A 14,003-nucleotide genomic window follows, 5' to 3' on the forward strand; every position below is an offset into this window, starting at 1 on the left:
CCAAGCAAGAGAGTGACTGCTGCCCCGGGAGGGCCAGGCCCACGGTGGAGGGTGTCCAGCCTCTGGTGGCAGCGGGCCTCCGCCACTCCTCGGGCCGGACATCCACGGCCCCTGCGGGACCCCCTTTATCCACAAACCCCCGCCCCCACCATGTTGCAGGGCTTTGTGGATTTCTCATCCCGGGGTGCCCCGCACCCCACCCCCTCTCAGGCGTGCCCAGTGACCTCCCGGGGAGAACCGTGTGTGTCCTCATCCCGTGTGTGTCCCCATCCTGCTGCCCGTGGGCGTGCGGGGCTGAGCCGGCGGCCACGCTGGGCTCCGGTTTCCTCCTGCAGGTCTTTCTGTCCCTCCGTCATGGCGGGTTTGGGGGTCTCGTGCTTCCTCTCTGGCTCCAGGCGTGGAGACCTGCTGTCCAGGCTTTGTCCTTCCGTCGCTGGATTGGTGCAGATCAAACCAACCTTTACTTCCAGGTGCTCCCCACAGGCCCTCGGTTGCTTAGGGCCTGTGGCAGAATCCACAAGGAGACTGCTGTGTGTGCGGGGAGGGTGTTCCTCGCTCAGAAGCAATTTTTTTTTCTTTCTGGGTCACACCTGGCAATGCACAGGGGTCCCTCCTGGCTCATGCACTCAAGAATCACCCCTTATGGTGCTCGGGGGACCGTATGGGATGCTGGGAATCGAGCCCGGGTCGGCCGCATGTAAGGCAAACGCCCTCCCCACTGTGCTATCGCTCCAGCCCCTTTTTTTTGTTTTTGTGGCCACACCAGGCAATGCTTCGGGGTTCCTCCCGCTTCTGTGCTCAGGAATCATTCCTGGCAGTGCTCAGGGGGTCAGGGATGGACCCTAGGTCAGCCGTGTGCAGTCCAGACACCCTCCCTGCTGTCCTGTTGCTTCAGCCCCGCAGCGGGCAGATCTCAGGGCTGGTCGAGCTCAGCGTCTTCATGAACCAAGGGACGCGCTCAGGGTCCAGAGGTGAACCCTGCACTGTGTCCCGGGACCCCCATTCTGTTGACCATGCCACCCACACTGTCCTTAAGTGTCTCAGCCCCCAGTGTGACCCCCGAGTGACCCTGGACCCAGCTGCTCACATCTCTAGGACGGACCCCTGGCCTCTGTGGGGGTGCGGGCTAGACTTCCGGCTGGACCCCGCGCGTGCTCTGCCCAGCAGGACTTCTGTGCCGTCTGTGACCCCTCTGAGGAGGGCCGGCTGTGTGAGTGGGGAGGTTTGCCCGGGGCTGGGCCATCCCTGAACTGGGCAGGGAATCTATGGTCCATCTGTGGCCCCTCCTTCTTTAGGGGGGGTGAATGTTGCACATCTGGAAGTGCTCAGTGCTCTGTGCTCAGGCATCCTTCCCGGGGGCTTGGAGGATCATACAGGGTGCCAGGGATGGAACCAGGAGCGCCCACACGCAAGGCAAGCACCCAGCACTGTGTCTTGCGGGTCCAACCTCTCACTGGGGGGCCCTGGGCTGCGCTCAGTGACACGTGACCAGACTGGCCTAATCGAGGCTGCAGCCTGGCGGTGCAATGCTCCTCGGACCCCACAGGCCCCGGGGCCCTGTCAGCACCCCTAGTGGCACTTGGGGACCGTGCAGTGCACGGCCTCAAACTTGGGGTGCCAACCAGGCCATAACAGCTCCATCCCTCGGAGCTTGGACCCGGTCCTGCCTCTTTAGCAATCACACCTCTTCCTTTCTGCGGGGTCACACCCAGCAGTGCTCAGGGGCATTCTGGCTCTCTGCTCAGGGCTGACCCCTAGTGGTGTCCGGGCGACCCTACGCCATGGCGGGATTGGACGCAGGCTCTGCACCAGCCTGATCCCTGCGTTATCTTCCCAGGCTGACATTTTTTTCCCTCTGTGCGGGGTACACCCAGCAGTGCTCAGGGCTGACTCCTGGCTCTGTGCTCAGGGGTCACTGCTGGTGGTGCTCAGGGGACCCTGTGCAGTGTTGGGCATGGCCCCTGGGGGGGCTGTGTGCAGGGCCAGCGCCGCCCCTCCCCCGCAGTGCCGTGGCTCTGCTCCCTTCTGTGTAGTCCTCAACCCCAGAGGCTGTGGACATGCCACTGAAGGCACCCGGGGGAGCCCCAGAGACGGCATCCGGGGACACGCAGCGTCTCCCGAGCGTCCTGGGGCGCCCCTGCAGTGTGGGAAGCTGCAGGTCTCGGCCTGGGGCCCCCAAGCCAGGACAAGCCCCCCTGTGCCCGTCACACTGTGCTCACCTCAGTCAAGCTGGGGGGCGCAGGGGGCGCGGGGGTCAAGTCCCTGGGGGGGACCCCTGGCCCCTGCCCTGGCCGGCGGCCTGCGGTGGGACAGAGGTTTTGGTCACAGAGCTATGGCAGGTGCAGGCCCGGGTCCTGCCCGCGCCCCTGAACACACTGGAGAAACGGAGCGAGGAGGCAGCTTCCCTTCAGAAGCCAGAGGCCGCCGGGCCGGGCACCGCGGGGCTCTGGCCTGGCAGGAAGCGGGCGCCAGGCTGGAGCAGTGCCACCTTCCTGCTCCCAGCCCAGAGCGCGCCAGCCACTGACTCATCGGGCAAAGCCGCCCATTTCCCAGGCAACACAACAGAGGCGCAAACTCAGCCCCCGGCTCACTGGGGTACAGGACGCAGGCGCGGGGACAACGCAGACACGGGGACAGGACACAGGTGCGGGGACAGGGCGCCAGGCAGAGCCCCGCTCCTTGGTGCCGCCCCCGTGTGCTGGGCACGGCCCTCGCTGCCCCGTTGGGGAGCCCCTGGCACCACAACAGAACCCTCAAGAGCACCAGTCAGGCATCACATGGACACTTTGACCTGTGGCCCCATGACCCCATGCCCTCACGCCCCCCAGGCCTATGAGTGAGCACTCCACTGATGGTGTGACCTCGTGACCTCGTGACCCCGTGACCCCGTGAGTGGAAGTCACATGAGGGTGGGGCCCTGTGAGCACCAGGCTGATGGCGGGGCCCTATGAGCCTGGGACGGAACGTGCTGGAACACCGTGGCTCCGGCGGCCCACTGGGCGCGGCTTGACGACAACCACGACTACAAAGAGAGGGAGGGGGCCCCGCGTGCCTGGAGTTGGGGTCCTGCACCCCGTGATCCCACCCCCGTGCTTGGCGGAGTCAGGAGTGGGGAGGCCAGGACGCTCTGCCCGCCCTGCTGGCGGGGCCAGGGTGAGGCCCCGGGGCGCCAGGTCCTCGCTCTTCCTCCCAGGCCTGGGGGGTCACGCCGCCTCGCCCTGACCACTAGCTCCCTGCAGGCTCGGGGGCACTTGGGGGCGCAGAGGGCAGGTCTGGGGGTGCCATGCGCCCCCTTTGCGGAGCCTCTGCCAGGGAGGGCACAGAGGCTGGGCGGCGGCCGGCCCTCACCCCGGCCACGCCCCGGGCCCTGGCTCTCATCCCTGCCTCTCCGCGGCCAGGCCTCTGGAATTCATTCCACCCCGGAGCCAGATGGGTGCAGATCTTTCTAGAACAGTTGGAAGGGAGCGCGCGCCCCACGCCTCCCGACTGCGCCCGGCCCTGCTCCTTAACCCTGCGCGGGCCTCGCCGTCCACTGTGTCATGCAGGGTTGGGTTCCACGGAGTGATCGGGGACCCCACTCCAGTGGCTTGGGGAGCACCCTCCCAGCTCTCCCGCGGAGTCCTGGAGGGGTCTGATCAGCACCCCAGAGGCAGGGAACATAGTGCAGAGCTGGGAGAGGGTCCCAGACCCAGGCCCCCGAGAGGGCAGAGACCCTCCATCCCACAGCCCCCGCCCCAGGTCGGCAGCAGGCTCAGGTGGCGGCAGGTGGGGCCGAGGAGGTGACCAGGCTGCAGTGTCCCTGTCCTTCCCTGCGGGCGGGAGTACGAGCCCCTCAGGTGAACCACCCAGGGAAACACCCAAAGGGGCGCTCTGGGCCCAGAGTGAGAGCACGGGGGCGGGGGGGGGGGAGGGCATTTGTCCATCACATGGTTATCCCGGTTTCATCCCCTGCAGCCCATAGGATCCCCTGAGCACTGCCAGGTGAGCCCCCAACGCGAGCCCCTGCCCAGGGAGAACCCCTTGCAAGCCCTGTTAGAATGGGGTGGGTCTGTCCACCCCCGCCTGGCCAGCCCCTTTGAGTGTGTCCAGCTTCGCAATCTCCCAACCCAGGCTCAGGGCTGGGCGGAGCCGAGGGCTGAGTCCCCAGCGGAGGGAGCAAGGGCCGGGGGCTCCCTGTCCGCGGGGTTCTCCCCTGCGAAGCCCTCCTCCAAGCCAGTCTCCTCAAATGCCTGTCTGCTAGCATGGGGGTCCCGCTCCTCACCCTCAGCTGCCAGGGGCAGGAGGGTTGGGGGGGGCGCATAAGTACCGAGCCCTGGGGCCTCTCCTCAACCAGGAAGGAGTCACAACACACCAGACCCAGCCTGGGGCGGGGCCACACATAGGCCCTCCCAGGGGCGGGGTCACACAGTAGGCCCTCCCAGGGGCGGGGCCACACAATAGGCCCTCTCAGGGGCGGGTCCACACAATAGGCCCTCCCAGGGGCGGGGCCACGCAATAGGTCCTCCCGGGGGCGGGGCCACGCAATAGGCCCTCCCAGAGGCGGGATCACACATAGGCCCTCCCAGGGGCGGGGTCTCACAGTAGGCCCTACCAGGGGCGGGGCCAAACAGATTCCCTCCCAGGGGCGGGGCCACACATAGACCCTCCCTGGGGCTTCTGGAAGCTTCCCCCAGTGCCTGCTTGGCTCACAGCTGTACCCCCCTCCTACAAACAGTGGCTGGCTGGGGTCAGGTCAGAGTGTTTGGTGAACGTGGCAGCCCCTCAGGCCATGTGCTCACCCGCAGGTGCCCCAGAGAGCAACCCGGGGCTTCACTGCCGCCAGGACCAACCTTAGGCTTCTGGCTCAGAGCAAAAGGGGGAGGCCTGGGCCGTGTCTCCAGGGGCGCAAGCACACACACTTGGTTCAGTCCCCACATAGCCTGGACCCCCCAGCGTTGCCAGCTGTGGCTCACCCCCCCACCCCCGCCCCGGAACAAGGATTCTTTCAGGATTAACACAGAGTCAGGAAGAGAAGCCCTTTGTGTGGGCTTCCGGCAGCCAGGCTTGGGGGGGGCTGGTCTGCCCAGGCAGGCTCTGCGCTCCCCACCCCCACCCCCCCAGAACAAAAACGAAAATGTCTCCTAGAAACCTTTCAAAACTGGGACCATTCTATAGTTTATGATGCATGTGTTTTTCTTCCAAGCTCAGTTTTTGGGTTTTGCATTTGGGCCACACCCAGCAGTGCTCAGGGCTGACCCTTGCTCTTGCTGGGCTTGAGGGGTTACATGAGGTGTGGAGTGTCAACCCCAGGTCTCCCGCGTGTGAGCAGCCAGTCCTCTGCTGTCTGTCTCCGGCCCCGGGTTCAGTGTTGAGGTGAGCTCGCGGAGTCTCCGTGCTGTTGTTTGGGGGCCACACCCCGTGCCCAGCGTCTGTTCCCGGCCTGCCGCTGGGTGTCACGCCTGGGGGAGCTGCGTGACCCACCCTGGGGTGGCCGGGTAGAACTGGGGCTCCTGCCCTGAGCACGCACCAGAGCTTTGAGGCATCTCCCCGGCCCTCAGTTTCCAAGTCTTGACCTCTGCGCTCTGATGGCCGGGCTCGAGGGCCTGCCTGGGGGTGGCCCCTGTGGTCACACGCTCCCCGGAGGGGGGGACGCTGAGCTGAACCCACAAGCGGCCACCTCTTGCTGGCGCGGTGAGGCCACTTGTGGGTCTTAGGTCCTTCTGGGAGAGTGTCCCCCACAGCAGCCTCCAGCTCAGGCGCTCCTGGACCCCCCAGGACACCATTGGCCAGACAGGCCTGAGACAGTTCTGTAACACTGAGCCAGAACCGAGCAGACGCCGGGCCCGCTTCCCCACTGCGGCCTCTGGTAGCAGAACCCGTGACGGTGGGTGTGGGGCAGCAGCGGGGTGGCAGGGACACGGGACGTGTGAGAACCAGCCGTCCTGCACACATGCCCCGTCCTGTCCCGAAGGAAGTTACAGGGACAGAGGTGGGGGGGGGGGCCCTGGCCCGGTGGGAGCAGGTGTAGAACAGGGCTGAACTCCGCGCTCGGCCCAGCAGGCACCTCTGGCCGGCCGCTCCCCACCCCTGAGGTCCAGTCCCGGGAGAGCGGGGTCTGGCCAGCCCCATCCTTCCGCTGGATGCTGCAGACTCAGTGCATGCCTGAGGGCCACGAGCCCCTGGAGGGAGACCCCTGCAGGGGTGGGCGTGGGGACCCCGTCTCTGGCCTCCCGAAGTCCCCAAGCGCGGGAGCAGAATCATGCCGTGTGGCCCTCTGCAGCCAGAAGTGACTCCGTCTTGGGGCCTCAAGGCTGCGGCCCAACATCCCCACTTCATAAAGGAACAAGGGGAAAGGACGGTTAATGACAGGGCCTGTGGCCCTGGGACTCTCTGAGGTGTCCCCGCCCTTGTGTGGCTTCATTTATTTTTCTTTGCGGTGCTGGGCAGGGAGCCGGTGTCCCCCGGCTGCTCTCACCAGCTGGGGAGACCTCTCCAGGGCCTGTCCCCCACATCCTGTGCAGAGGGGCGGTGGATGCCCCGAAGGGCCACCCCGCCCCCTGCCTGGACAGCGGGTCAGAACCCGTGGCATGGAGGTGCCGTTGCCACAGTCAGCCCACACACAGGAGACACCCCCACCCTGGCTGTCCCTTCGCCAGCGCCCCAACGTCCTTCTTTATGTCAGTGGACCCTGGTGACCCCAAGGCAAATGTCAGGCCCTATCCAGGGGCCATGTGGAGCCCAGGAGTAGCCAGTGATTGCTGAGTCCCTGTGGACCCCCGGGCAGGCCGCAGACATCAGTTGCTACCGGTGGGGTCGTGAGGTCACACATGGCACAGCCCACATCTGGACAGGGGTGCTACGACACGGGTTTGACCCCCAGGACCCCCAGAGTGGCCGTGGTGGGTGGTCTCAGGCCAGGGCAGGGCAGATGCCGAGTTTTTTTTTTTTTTTTTTTTGCTTTATGGGTCATACCGGGTGATGCACAGGGGTCACTCCTGGCTCATGCACTCAGGAATTACCCCTGGCAGTGCTTAGGGGACCATATGGGATGCTGGGAATCGAACCCAGGCTGACCTTGTGCAAGGCAAACGCCTACCCGCTGTGCTATTGCTTCAGCCCCAGATGCCGAGTCTTAACCCCAGCGCTGCCAGAGAGGCCTTGAGGGTCTGGGTGCCCAGGACCCTGGTGCCTGGGATTGCCAGGAATGGGCCGCAGACCCCCTTGGCAGCCCCTCCCAGAGCAGGGAGAAGGTGCTTTCCCACGAGCCGGGTGCCTACGCCCCCTCACCCCCACAGGTCCATCAGATGGTCCGTGTCAAACTCTGCCCCAGGACCAGGCGAACCCCGGGCGGGGCCGGTGGTGGAGGCCGGGGGCGCTCAGGGCCCCTCCGTGGAGCCCGTGGCGGGGGAGGGTGGCTCCCCGGGCCCCAGCTCCGGCTCCTCCTGCAGCACCCGCTGGAGCACTGAGCCCAGAGGCTCTCGTGGGGCCCGGCCCCTGCCCTGGCCCCTCCACCGGTCCACCAGGAAGTAGATGAGCGGGTGGACGCTACAGCCGGCCGCAGAGGACAGGCGGCCCAGGTGCCGGAGCAGGGCGTTCGCCCGCTCCGACAGGCCCAGGAGGTAGATGAGGAGCCAGTAGATGCCCAGGGGCAGGGTGCAGGCCAGGAAGGCCAGGACCGATGCCAGGATGACTGAGTACAGCCGCGTGGGCCGCCGGCGCCGGGCCCGCCGCCGCGCCACTTTCTGCACCTGGAGGAAGAGGAGGAGGCTGGACAGCGCCATGAGGGGCGTGAAGACGCCCAGGGTGAGCAGCCGGAAGACAAAGTCCAGGAGGAAACACCTTTCCCCGGGGAGCAGCACGTAAGGGCTCGGGTGCCGGACACAGAGGGCGGCCAGCAGCGCGTTGGCCAGGCCGGCCAGGGCCCAGAGCAGTGCGCACACCGTGGAGGACAGGTGGCGTGGCCTGGCGCTCCTGTACCACACGGGGAAGAGCACGGACAGGCAGCGCTGCACGCTGATGGCCGTCAGCAGGCCGAGGCCGGCCGTGTCCGCCACGCTCTTCACTCGCTTCACCGCCTCATAGGCCAGCGACGCGGGGTCCAGCTGCAGCACGGCCACCGCGCACAGCAGGAAGAGCAGATCGGCCAGGGCCAGGTGCAGGACGTAGACGCAGTAGGGGGCCCTGGGCACGTGGGCGCCCAGCAGCCAGGCCACCGCGCCGTTGCCGGCGATGCCCAGGATGCAGACGCCAGTGATGAAGGCGCGGAGCCCCCACAGGGCCGCGTCCAGCACGTCCGTCTCGGGGCCCAGGGCCTGGCTGCCGTTCTCCGTCCGGTTCATGCTAGGGGAGGAAGCAGGGCCCCCGTGAGGTTCTGGGCTCGCTCTGGGGCCGAGGGCGGAGTTCTGGGAGCCCCCCACCCCCCCGACACACACACACACACACACACACACACACACACACGCACCACCGGGCTTTCTGCGTCTGCTCTAGGCTCGTGTGCTTTTTACCTGGGCAGTGACCAGACATCTCAAGCCTGTCCCCGGCCCCCTGCCTCGGGCAAGACCCCCTCTGTCTAGCTCTCTCCATTCTGGGCGTTTCTGTCTACACGCCCGGGGGGGAGGTTATGAGGGCAGGCCTGGTCGGGAAGGTCAGGGCCGAGGGAGAGAGCCCAGAGGGTCTGCCCCCTGCCGGCCCCCTCCCGTCCCTGTCTCTGCTTCCCTGTCCCGTCTCTGTCCCTGACTCTCTGTCTCTGTCTCTGTCTCTGTCTGTCTCTCTGCCTCTGTCCCCATCTCCATCTCTGTCCCCCTCTCTCTGTCTCTTGTCCATCACTGTCTCCACTCTCCCTGCACCCCCTCCATATAGACACAGTGAGGGCAGCTGTCCCCACCCGCCCCTACTGTCCACCTGCAAACTACTCTCAGAAAGGAATCCATGGCACCCTCTTCCCACAGCCCCTATGCCTGTCAATAGTGTGGAGTTTGTGGACACTCCCAGAAGGGGCCAACAAACAGACCCTGGTCTAGTAGAACAGGGCCCCGGTCTTCATGGGCCCTCACTGGGCGTGGCCTGCCTCCCTCTGCCCTCACTGGGCGTGGCCTGATCCCCTGTGCCCTCACTGGGCGTGGCCTGCCACCCTCTGCCCTAACTGGGCGTGGTCTGCCACCCTCTGCCCTCACTGGGCGTGGCCTGCTTCACTCTGCCCTCACTGGGCGTGGCCTGGCAAGGGCGGTAAATACTGCATCCCAGGGATCCTTCCAGAAGCCCACAGACTCCGGGGTGCGGACTCGCGGCCTCAGGACCTTGAGGGGACACCTCGTTGCCACCCAGCTCATCCCCCAGGATGTTCGTGCACCCGCCCCCACCGAGGTCTGTTTCCTTGCCACCTGCATTGACCTCGGGGGAGGCAATCAGAAGCCCCCACCCCCGCAACCCGGCCCGCAGGAGGGGCTGCTGCACGGGCAAACCACCCTCCAGGGGGGAATCCTCCCTCCGGCTGCCCAGTGCGCGCGGGCGGTCCACCGGCCCTGCTCTGTGCTCCAGTAGGGTGGGGGCGCCCCCTCTCCGCTAACTGCTAACATCCGAGCCAGGCTGGGGCCTGGGCCAGGGCGCCGCTGTCCTGAGCAAATGTGTCCTCGGAGGTGGTGCCGGGGAGGAGACCCCAGACTCAGCCCTGGGCAGGGTCACTCCCCAAAGTCCCGTTGCCTTTCGTGCTCCCTGCATGGAAGCATTTTCCGGGGCGGGGCGGGAGTGCTCAGATGGTGGGTGAGTGCAAGGCCCCAGGTTCGATCCCCAGCAGCGCTACCGCCCCCATGAAGCCCCCTGCCCCTGCTCAGCTGCTTCTTGGTTCTCTGTGGGGGTCCAGAAGGTCTCTGTACCCTGTGCTCCCAGCCCCACGGCTCTCAGCTAGGCCCGCGTCACCGTGGGACTCTGCTGTGGTTTGTCCCTTCACCCCCAGCACGCCCAGCACCCCCAGGCCCCCCAGAGGAGAAAGCCCTCACCTGCTCCCGATGCAGCTGGCCGTCCTGAGGTCCCGCTGCTGGCGGTGGCTCTGCTGACCCGCCCGGAGCCTCGGAGGCCAGCACCTTCCCCGAGGAGACGCGGCAGGATCTGAGGGGGGAAAGCAGCGAGGGGCCGCCCCACCCTGGAGATAGATGCCTCCGAGGAGGAGCGGGCCCAGTAATGGGTCTGGCCAGGCGTGGCCCTGGGCCCAGGAGGACTAGACTGGACGCTGCGGTGGGGGCTGAGGAGGAGCGGGGGGTCAGCGACGCGGGGAGGGACCCCTCAGCCCTGCCCTGCTGCCAGGCCCCCTCCTGACCGTGATCTGGACCCCCGGGGTCCTCGGCCTGGCAGGCTGCTGGGGAGGGGCCTGGGGCGGCCCACCCGCCCGTGCACTGGCCGCCCGCAGGAGAGCCACTCTGGCTAATGGACTCGCTCAGAGCTCTGCACACCAGGCTTCCGGGAAGCCCCGGCCGAGCCCAGGACCACACAGGATCGGAGACCTCCACACGACCTCCCGGGGCCAGCCTGTGGCCTCCTCATGGCCAGCCCGTGGCCAGCCTGTGGCCTCATGGTCAACCCATGGTCTCCTCCTGGCCAGCCCGTGGCTGCCCCCATGGCCTCTCTTGGCCTCCCCGTGCCCTGCCTGTGGCCACAGAAGCGACGAGCCTTGCAGCCCTGCTTGGGGTTCATTCCCCAGGTGACCAAGGGCACTTTTCTGCTTGTGAGCGCAGACACCCCCACCCGCGCTCCTGGACAGGAGGCTCCGGGTGATCACAAGCAGGGGCTCGGACAGACCCTGTGGGGTCACGGGCTCCAGCCCCGCCCCCTCCGATGGAGGAGCAGGCGTGGCTGCCGGCGTCAGCCCTGGGAAGAAAAGGGAGCGAAGGAGAAGCCAGGGGCGGGGGTGGCTGGATGTGTTGGACACGGTGTCAGAGTGGGGGGAAGGCTGAGGGGTCCCCAAGGTCTCCCTGGCTTGCAGGAGCACCCCAGCCCCTCACAGGCTCACCGAGCTGCGCCCCAGAGCCAGCACCTCTCACAGCAGGGGGCTTCCTAGGAGAGGGGAACGCCCCCAACTCCTAGTGCACCCCCCCGCCTCAGGTGGGCCCTGTGGAGGGGGGCGCAAAGCCCCGCTGTCTGCCGTGGGGGTCCCAGCACAGATTCTGCCAGACAATCTGGAGTGGGGGGGGTCTGGCCACTCCCGGGCCCACCGCGTGTGGAGGAAGATTTGGGAGCGCTGGCGATTCTGCTCCGTTGGCCAGGGCCAGGGGGCTGGGCCGCAGGGGGGCAGAAGATGACCGCGGGCAGCTCCCCGCCCTGTGACAGGCCTGGCCATCCTGCCCGTGGGGTCCCCTGCTTGCGGCGGGGGCGTCCTGCCCCGCATCGACACCCCCTGACGACGGCCAGGCAGCAGCACCGCCCTGCGCCCGTCTCTTCCCTCCGGAAGTCGCGGCCTCGATCTTCCGTGTTCCTTCCGGGAGGAAAGCACAGATCTCGGGGGTCAGGGTGAGGCTTGGGTGGAGGCGGGGATGCCATGGTGCTGCGGACCGGAGGGGAACAGGCTCAGCGTCTGGAACCCGGGAGCAGGGAGGGTCCCCGATGACAGCGGCCAGGCTGGTGACCGCGCCCACCCGTGTCGCCTTCTGCCTCCATTTCCTCCCGACAGCAAGACCAGGGCGCCCCTGGCTCACCCCCAAGCCCCCAGCTCCTGTACCCCTGCCCGCCAGCGGGGGATGGCTGAGTCTGAATCCTGTTTCCGGAGCCGCAGCCTCGGCGTCCCCCTTCCCGGGCCCTGAGCACTCGCTAGCCCAGGGAACTGTCCCCACAGGCTGGGGACCGCAGGGGACATGCCCACCTGGAGGTGCCAAGGGTCCCGCATGTGTTCCTGCAGGCCGGGGCCCCGGGAAGCCCAAGTGCGGGGTGCCAGCTCCCGGGGGGCAGGTAACAGAGGCCCCCCGTGCCTCCCCCCTCCAGGGGCTGCAGGCTGGAATAGCCAGGGGGTCCCCGTCTGCCCAGCACCCTTCACTGGCCCGGGAGTGGGGGTGCCGAGGCACGCAAGGAGGCCCAGCGTCTCCGAGACTGGGGTGAAGGCAGAGTCTGCAGGAGGCGGGGGCCACCGGGGACAGCTGCCTGCGGGGGGGTGGTCAGGTGCCCTTCCGGACAGGGGGACCTTCCCCCACCCAGGTAGGGGTGGGCCGGCCAGTCGGGAGGGCACGGAGCAGGCACGGCTGCCACTGCAGGGTCCCCCGACAGGGGTCCAGGGCCGGGGGCTCCACACAGTGGGGACACGGCCCGAGGGGCCAGAGGCTGCAGCTTTCCTCTGTGTGAGGGAGAAACCTTTATTCAGAGGCACTTCCGGTCCGGGCTGCAGTGTCTGCAGCTGGCCCGGGGCGGGCCCCGGAGATGAGCAGGTGGCCAGGAGGACAGATGCCCGGGGACGGTCAGGCTGCCCATGTCTCACCATGGCCAGCACCCTTGCCCCACCCCGGAAGTCAACAGAGCTTTCACCAAGGGGCAGAGGCGGCGCCCCGAGGCGGGGTGGGGGGCAGGCATCCCCGGCCCCGCGGGTCCCCACGCGGAGTGTCCCCAGAGACGGACAGCAGGTTCCCAGTGGGCCCTCTCTCTGGCCGGGGCGCGTCCCCGCTGTCCTGCTCGGCCGAGGTCCTGGCGCCAGGGCCCCCCGTGTCCCCCTCGCCCCGGGGCCGGGCGGCGGGCGCCTCAGGACACGTTCCCCGGGGCGCACTGCATCTCCAGGGCGACGGTGTTGGCCGTGGCCCCGCCCGCCTCCCCCAGCTCGGCGCCGTCGCGCAGGGCGCGCTGGAAGACCACCCTGAGCGGCTCCCATAGGCGCTGCGCCTTGTCCCTCCCGGCCAGGAAGTAGACGACGGGCTTGGCGCCGGCGTTGACGCAGAGACACAGGTCGGTGACGTACTCGGGGAAGGGCGCCGGGATCTGGAAGACCCAGAAGAGGAACCAGTCGATGCCCAGGTAGATGGAGCACACGAGGAACACGGACACTGTGGCCAGCACCACGTGGTTGAGCTTGGCCGAGCGCTGGCGCCGCCGTGCCCGGCACTCCACGTGCAGGATGAGCACCAGGCACGGGAGCACCATGAGGGGGCAGAAGACCAGGAAGAGCAGGATGCCCAGGAACGCGTCCACGTGGCCGCAGGCCGGCCCGGCGGGGTCCAGCACGGCGCAGAAGTAGTTGTGCAGGCCGGTGAGCAGGAGCGAGCAGGCCCAGAGCAGCGCGCACACCACGGCCGAGAGGCGCGCGGGCCGCCGGCGCCAGAACCAGGCGGGCAGCGCGACGGCCGCGCAGCGCTCGGCGCCCAGGGCGGGCAGCAGGCTGACCGACGTGACCAGGGCGCACAGCCCCGCCAGCCGGCACACGGCGCGCACGTAGTCGGCCGCGGGCCCCGCCAGCCCGCCGGCGCCCAGCAGCGCCAGCACCGCCTTGCTGGCCAGGTATCCCGCGTCGGCGGCCGCCAGGTGCAGGAAGTAGACGGAGAAGGGGCTGCGCTTGATGGAGAAGCCGAAGAACCAGAGCACCAGCGCGTTGCCCAGCAGGCCGCAGGCGCAGAGCAGCAGGAAGATGTAGTTGACCACCGCGGGCGGGGGCAGGGCGCTGAGCTGCTCCCAGGTCAGGTAGCCGCGGCTGTACAGCTCCGGGGCCTCGCTGCCGCCGCCCGGACACATCTGCGCGGGCGGGAGGGGACACGGGGGACGCTCTGGACTCATCTGGGCCCCGCCCCGCCCCGCCCCGGGACCACATCTGCCTGCGGGCCTGGGTCCCACCAGGCCCCTGGCTAGGTCCAGGGCGGGCCAGGCGCCTTTCGGAGGAAGGACATGCAAGGACAGCAGCTGGTCACAGCTGAACATGAGCCGGGTAGGTCCCAGGCCACTTCCTCTGCGGGACACACACCGTGTGGGCACCGGGAGGAGGCCGCCCTCTTTTATGGGGGGGGAGGGGAAGGCCCTACTCAGCGGTGCTCAGGGGTTACTCCGGGCTCTGTGCTCAGGGACCA

The 14,003-nt window shown here is 67.8% G+C and overlaps 2 protein-coding genes across 2 annotated transcripts; both read right to left on the bottom strand.

Moving 5' to 3' along the window:
* Nucleotides 1-7,355: 7,355 nt before the first annotated feature.
* On the bottom strand, nt 7,356-8,318 carry MRGPRD (MAS related GPR family member D). Its single transcript, XM_004618577.2, has one exon. The coding sequence runs from the start codon at nt 8,316-8,318 to the stop codon at nt 7,356-7,358; it is 963 nt and encodes a 320-aa protein (XP_004618634.2).
* Nucleotides 8,319-12,321: 4,003 nt separating this feature from the next.
* Nucleotides 12,322-13,674, bottom strand: MRGPRF (MAS related GPR family member F). Its single transcript, XM_004618494.2, has one exon. The coding sequence runs from the start codon at nt 13,672-13,674 to the stop codon at nt 12,694-12,696; it is 981 nt and encodes a 326-aa protein (XP_004618551.2). The 3' UTR covers nt 12,322-12,693.
* Nucleotides 13,675-14,003: the final 329 nt, after the last annotated feature.

This window comes from Sorex araneus, chromosome 6 (assembly GCF_027595985.1).
Source record: "Sorex araneus isolate mSorAra2 chromosome 6, mSorAra2.pri, whole genome shotgun sequence".
NCBI classification, from domain to species: domain Eukaryota; kingdom Metazoa; phylum Chordata; class Mammalia; order Eulipotyphla; family Soricidae; genus Sorex; species Sorex araneus.

What these genes read in the sequence shown, in the direction of transcription:
- MRGPRF (XM_004618494.2), bottom strand. Translation starts at nt 13,674, where the DNA reads ATGTGTCCGGGCGGCGGCAGCGAGGCCCCGGAGCTGTACAGCCGCGGC.
- MRGPRD (XM_004618577.2), bottom strand. Translation starts at nt 8,318, where the DNA reads ATGAACCGGACGGAGAACGGCAGCCAGGCCCTGGGCCCCGAGACGGAC.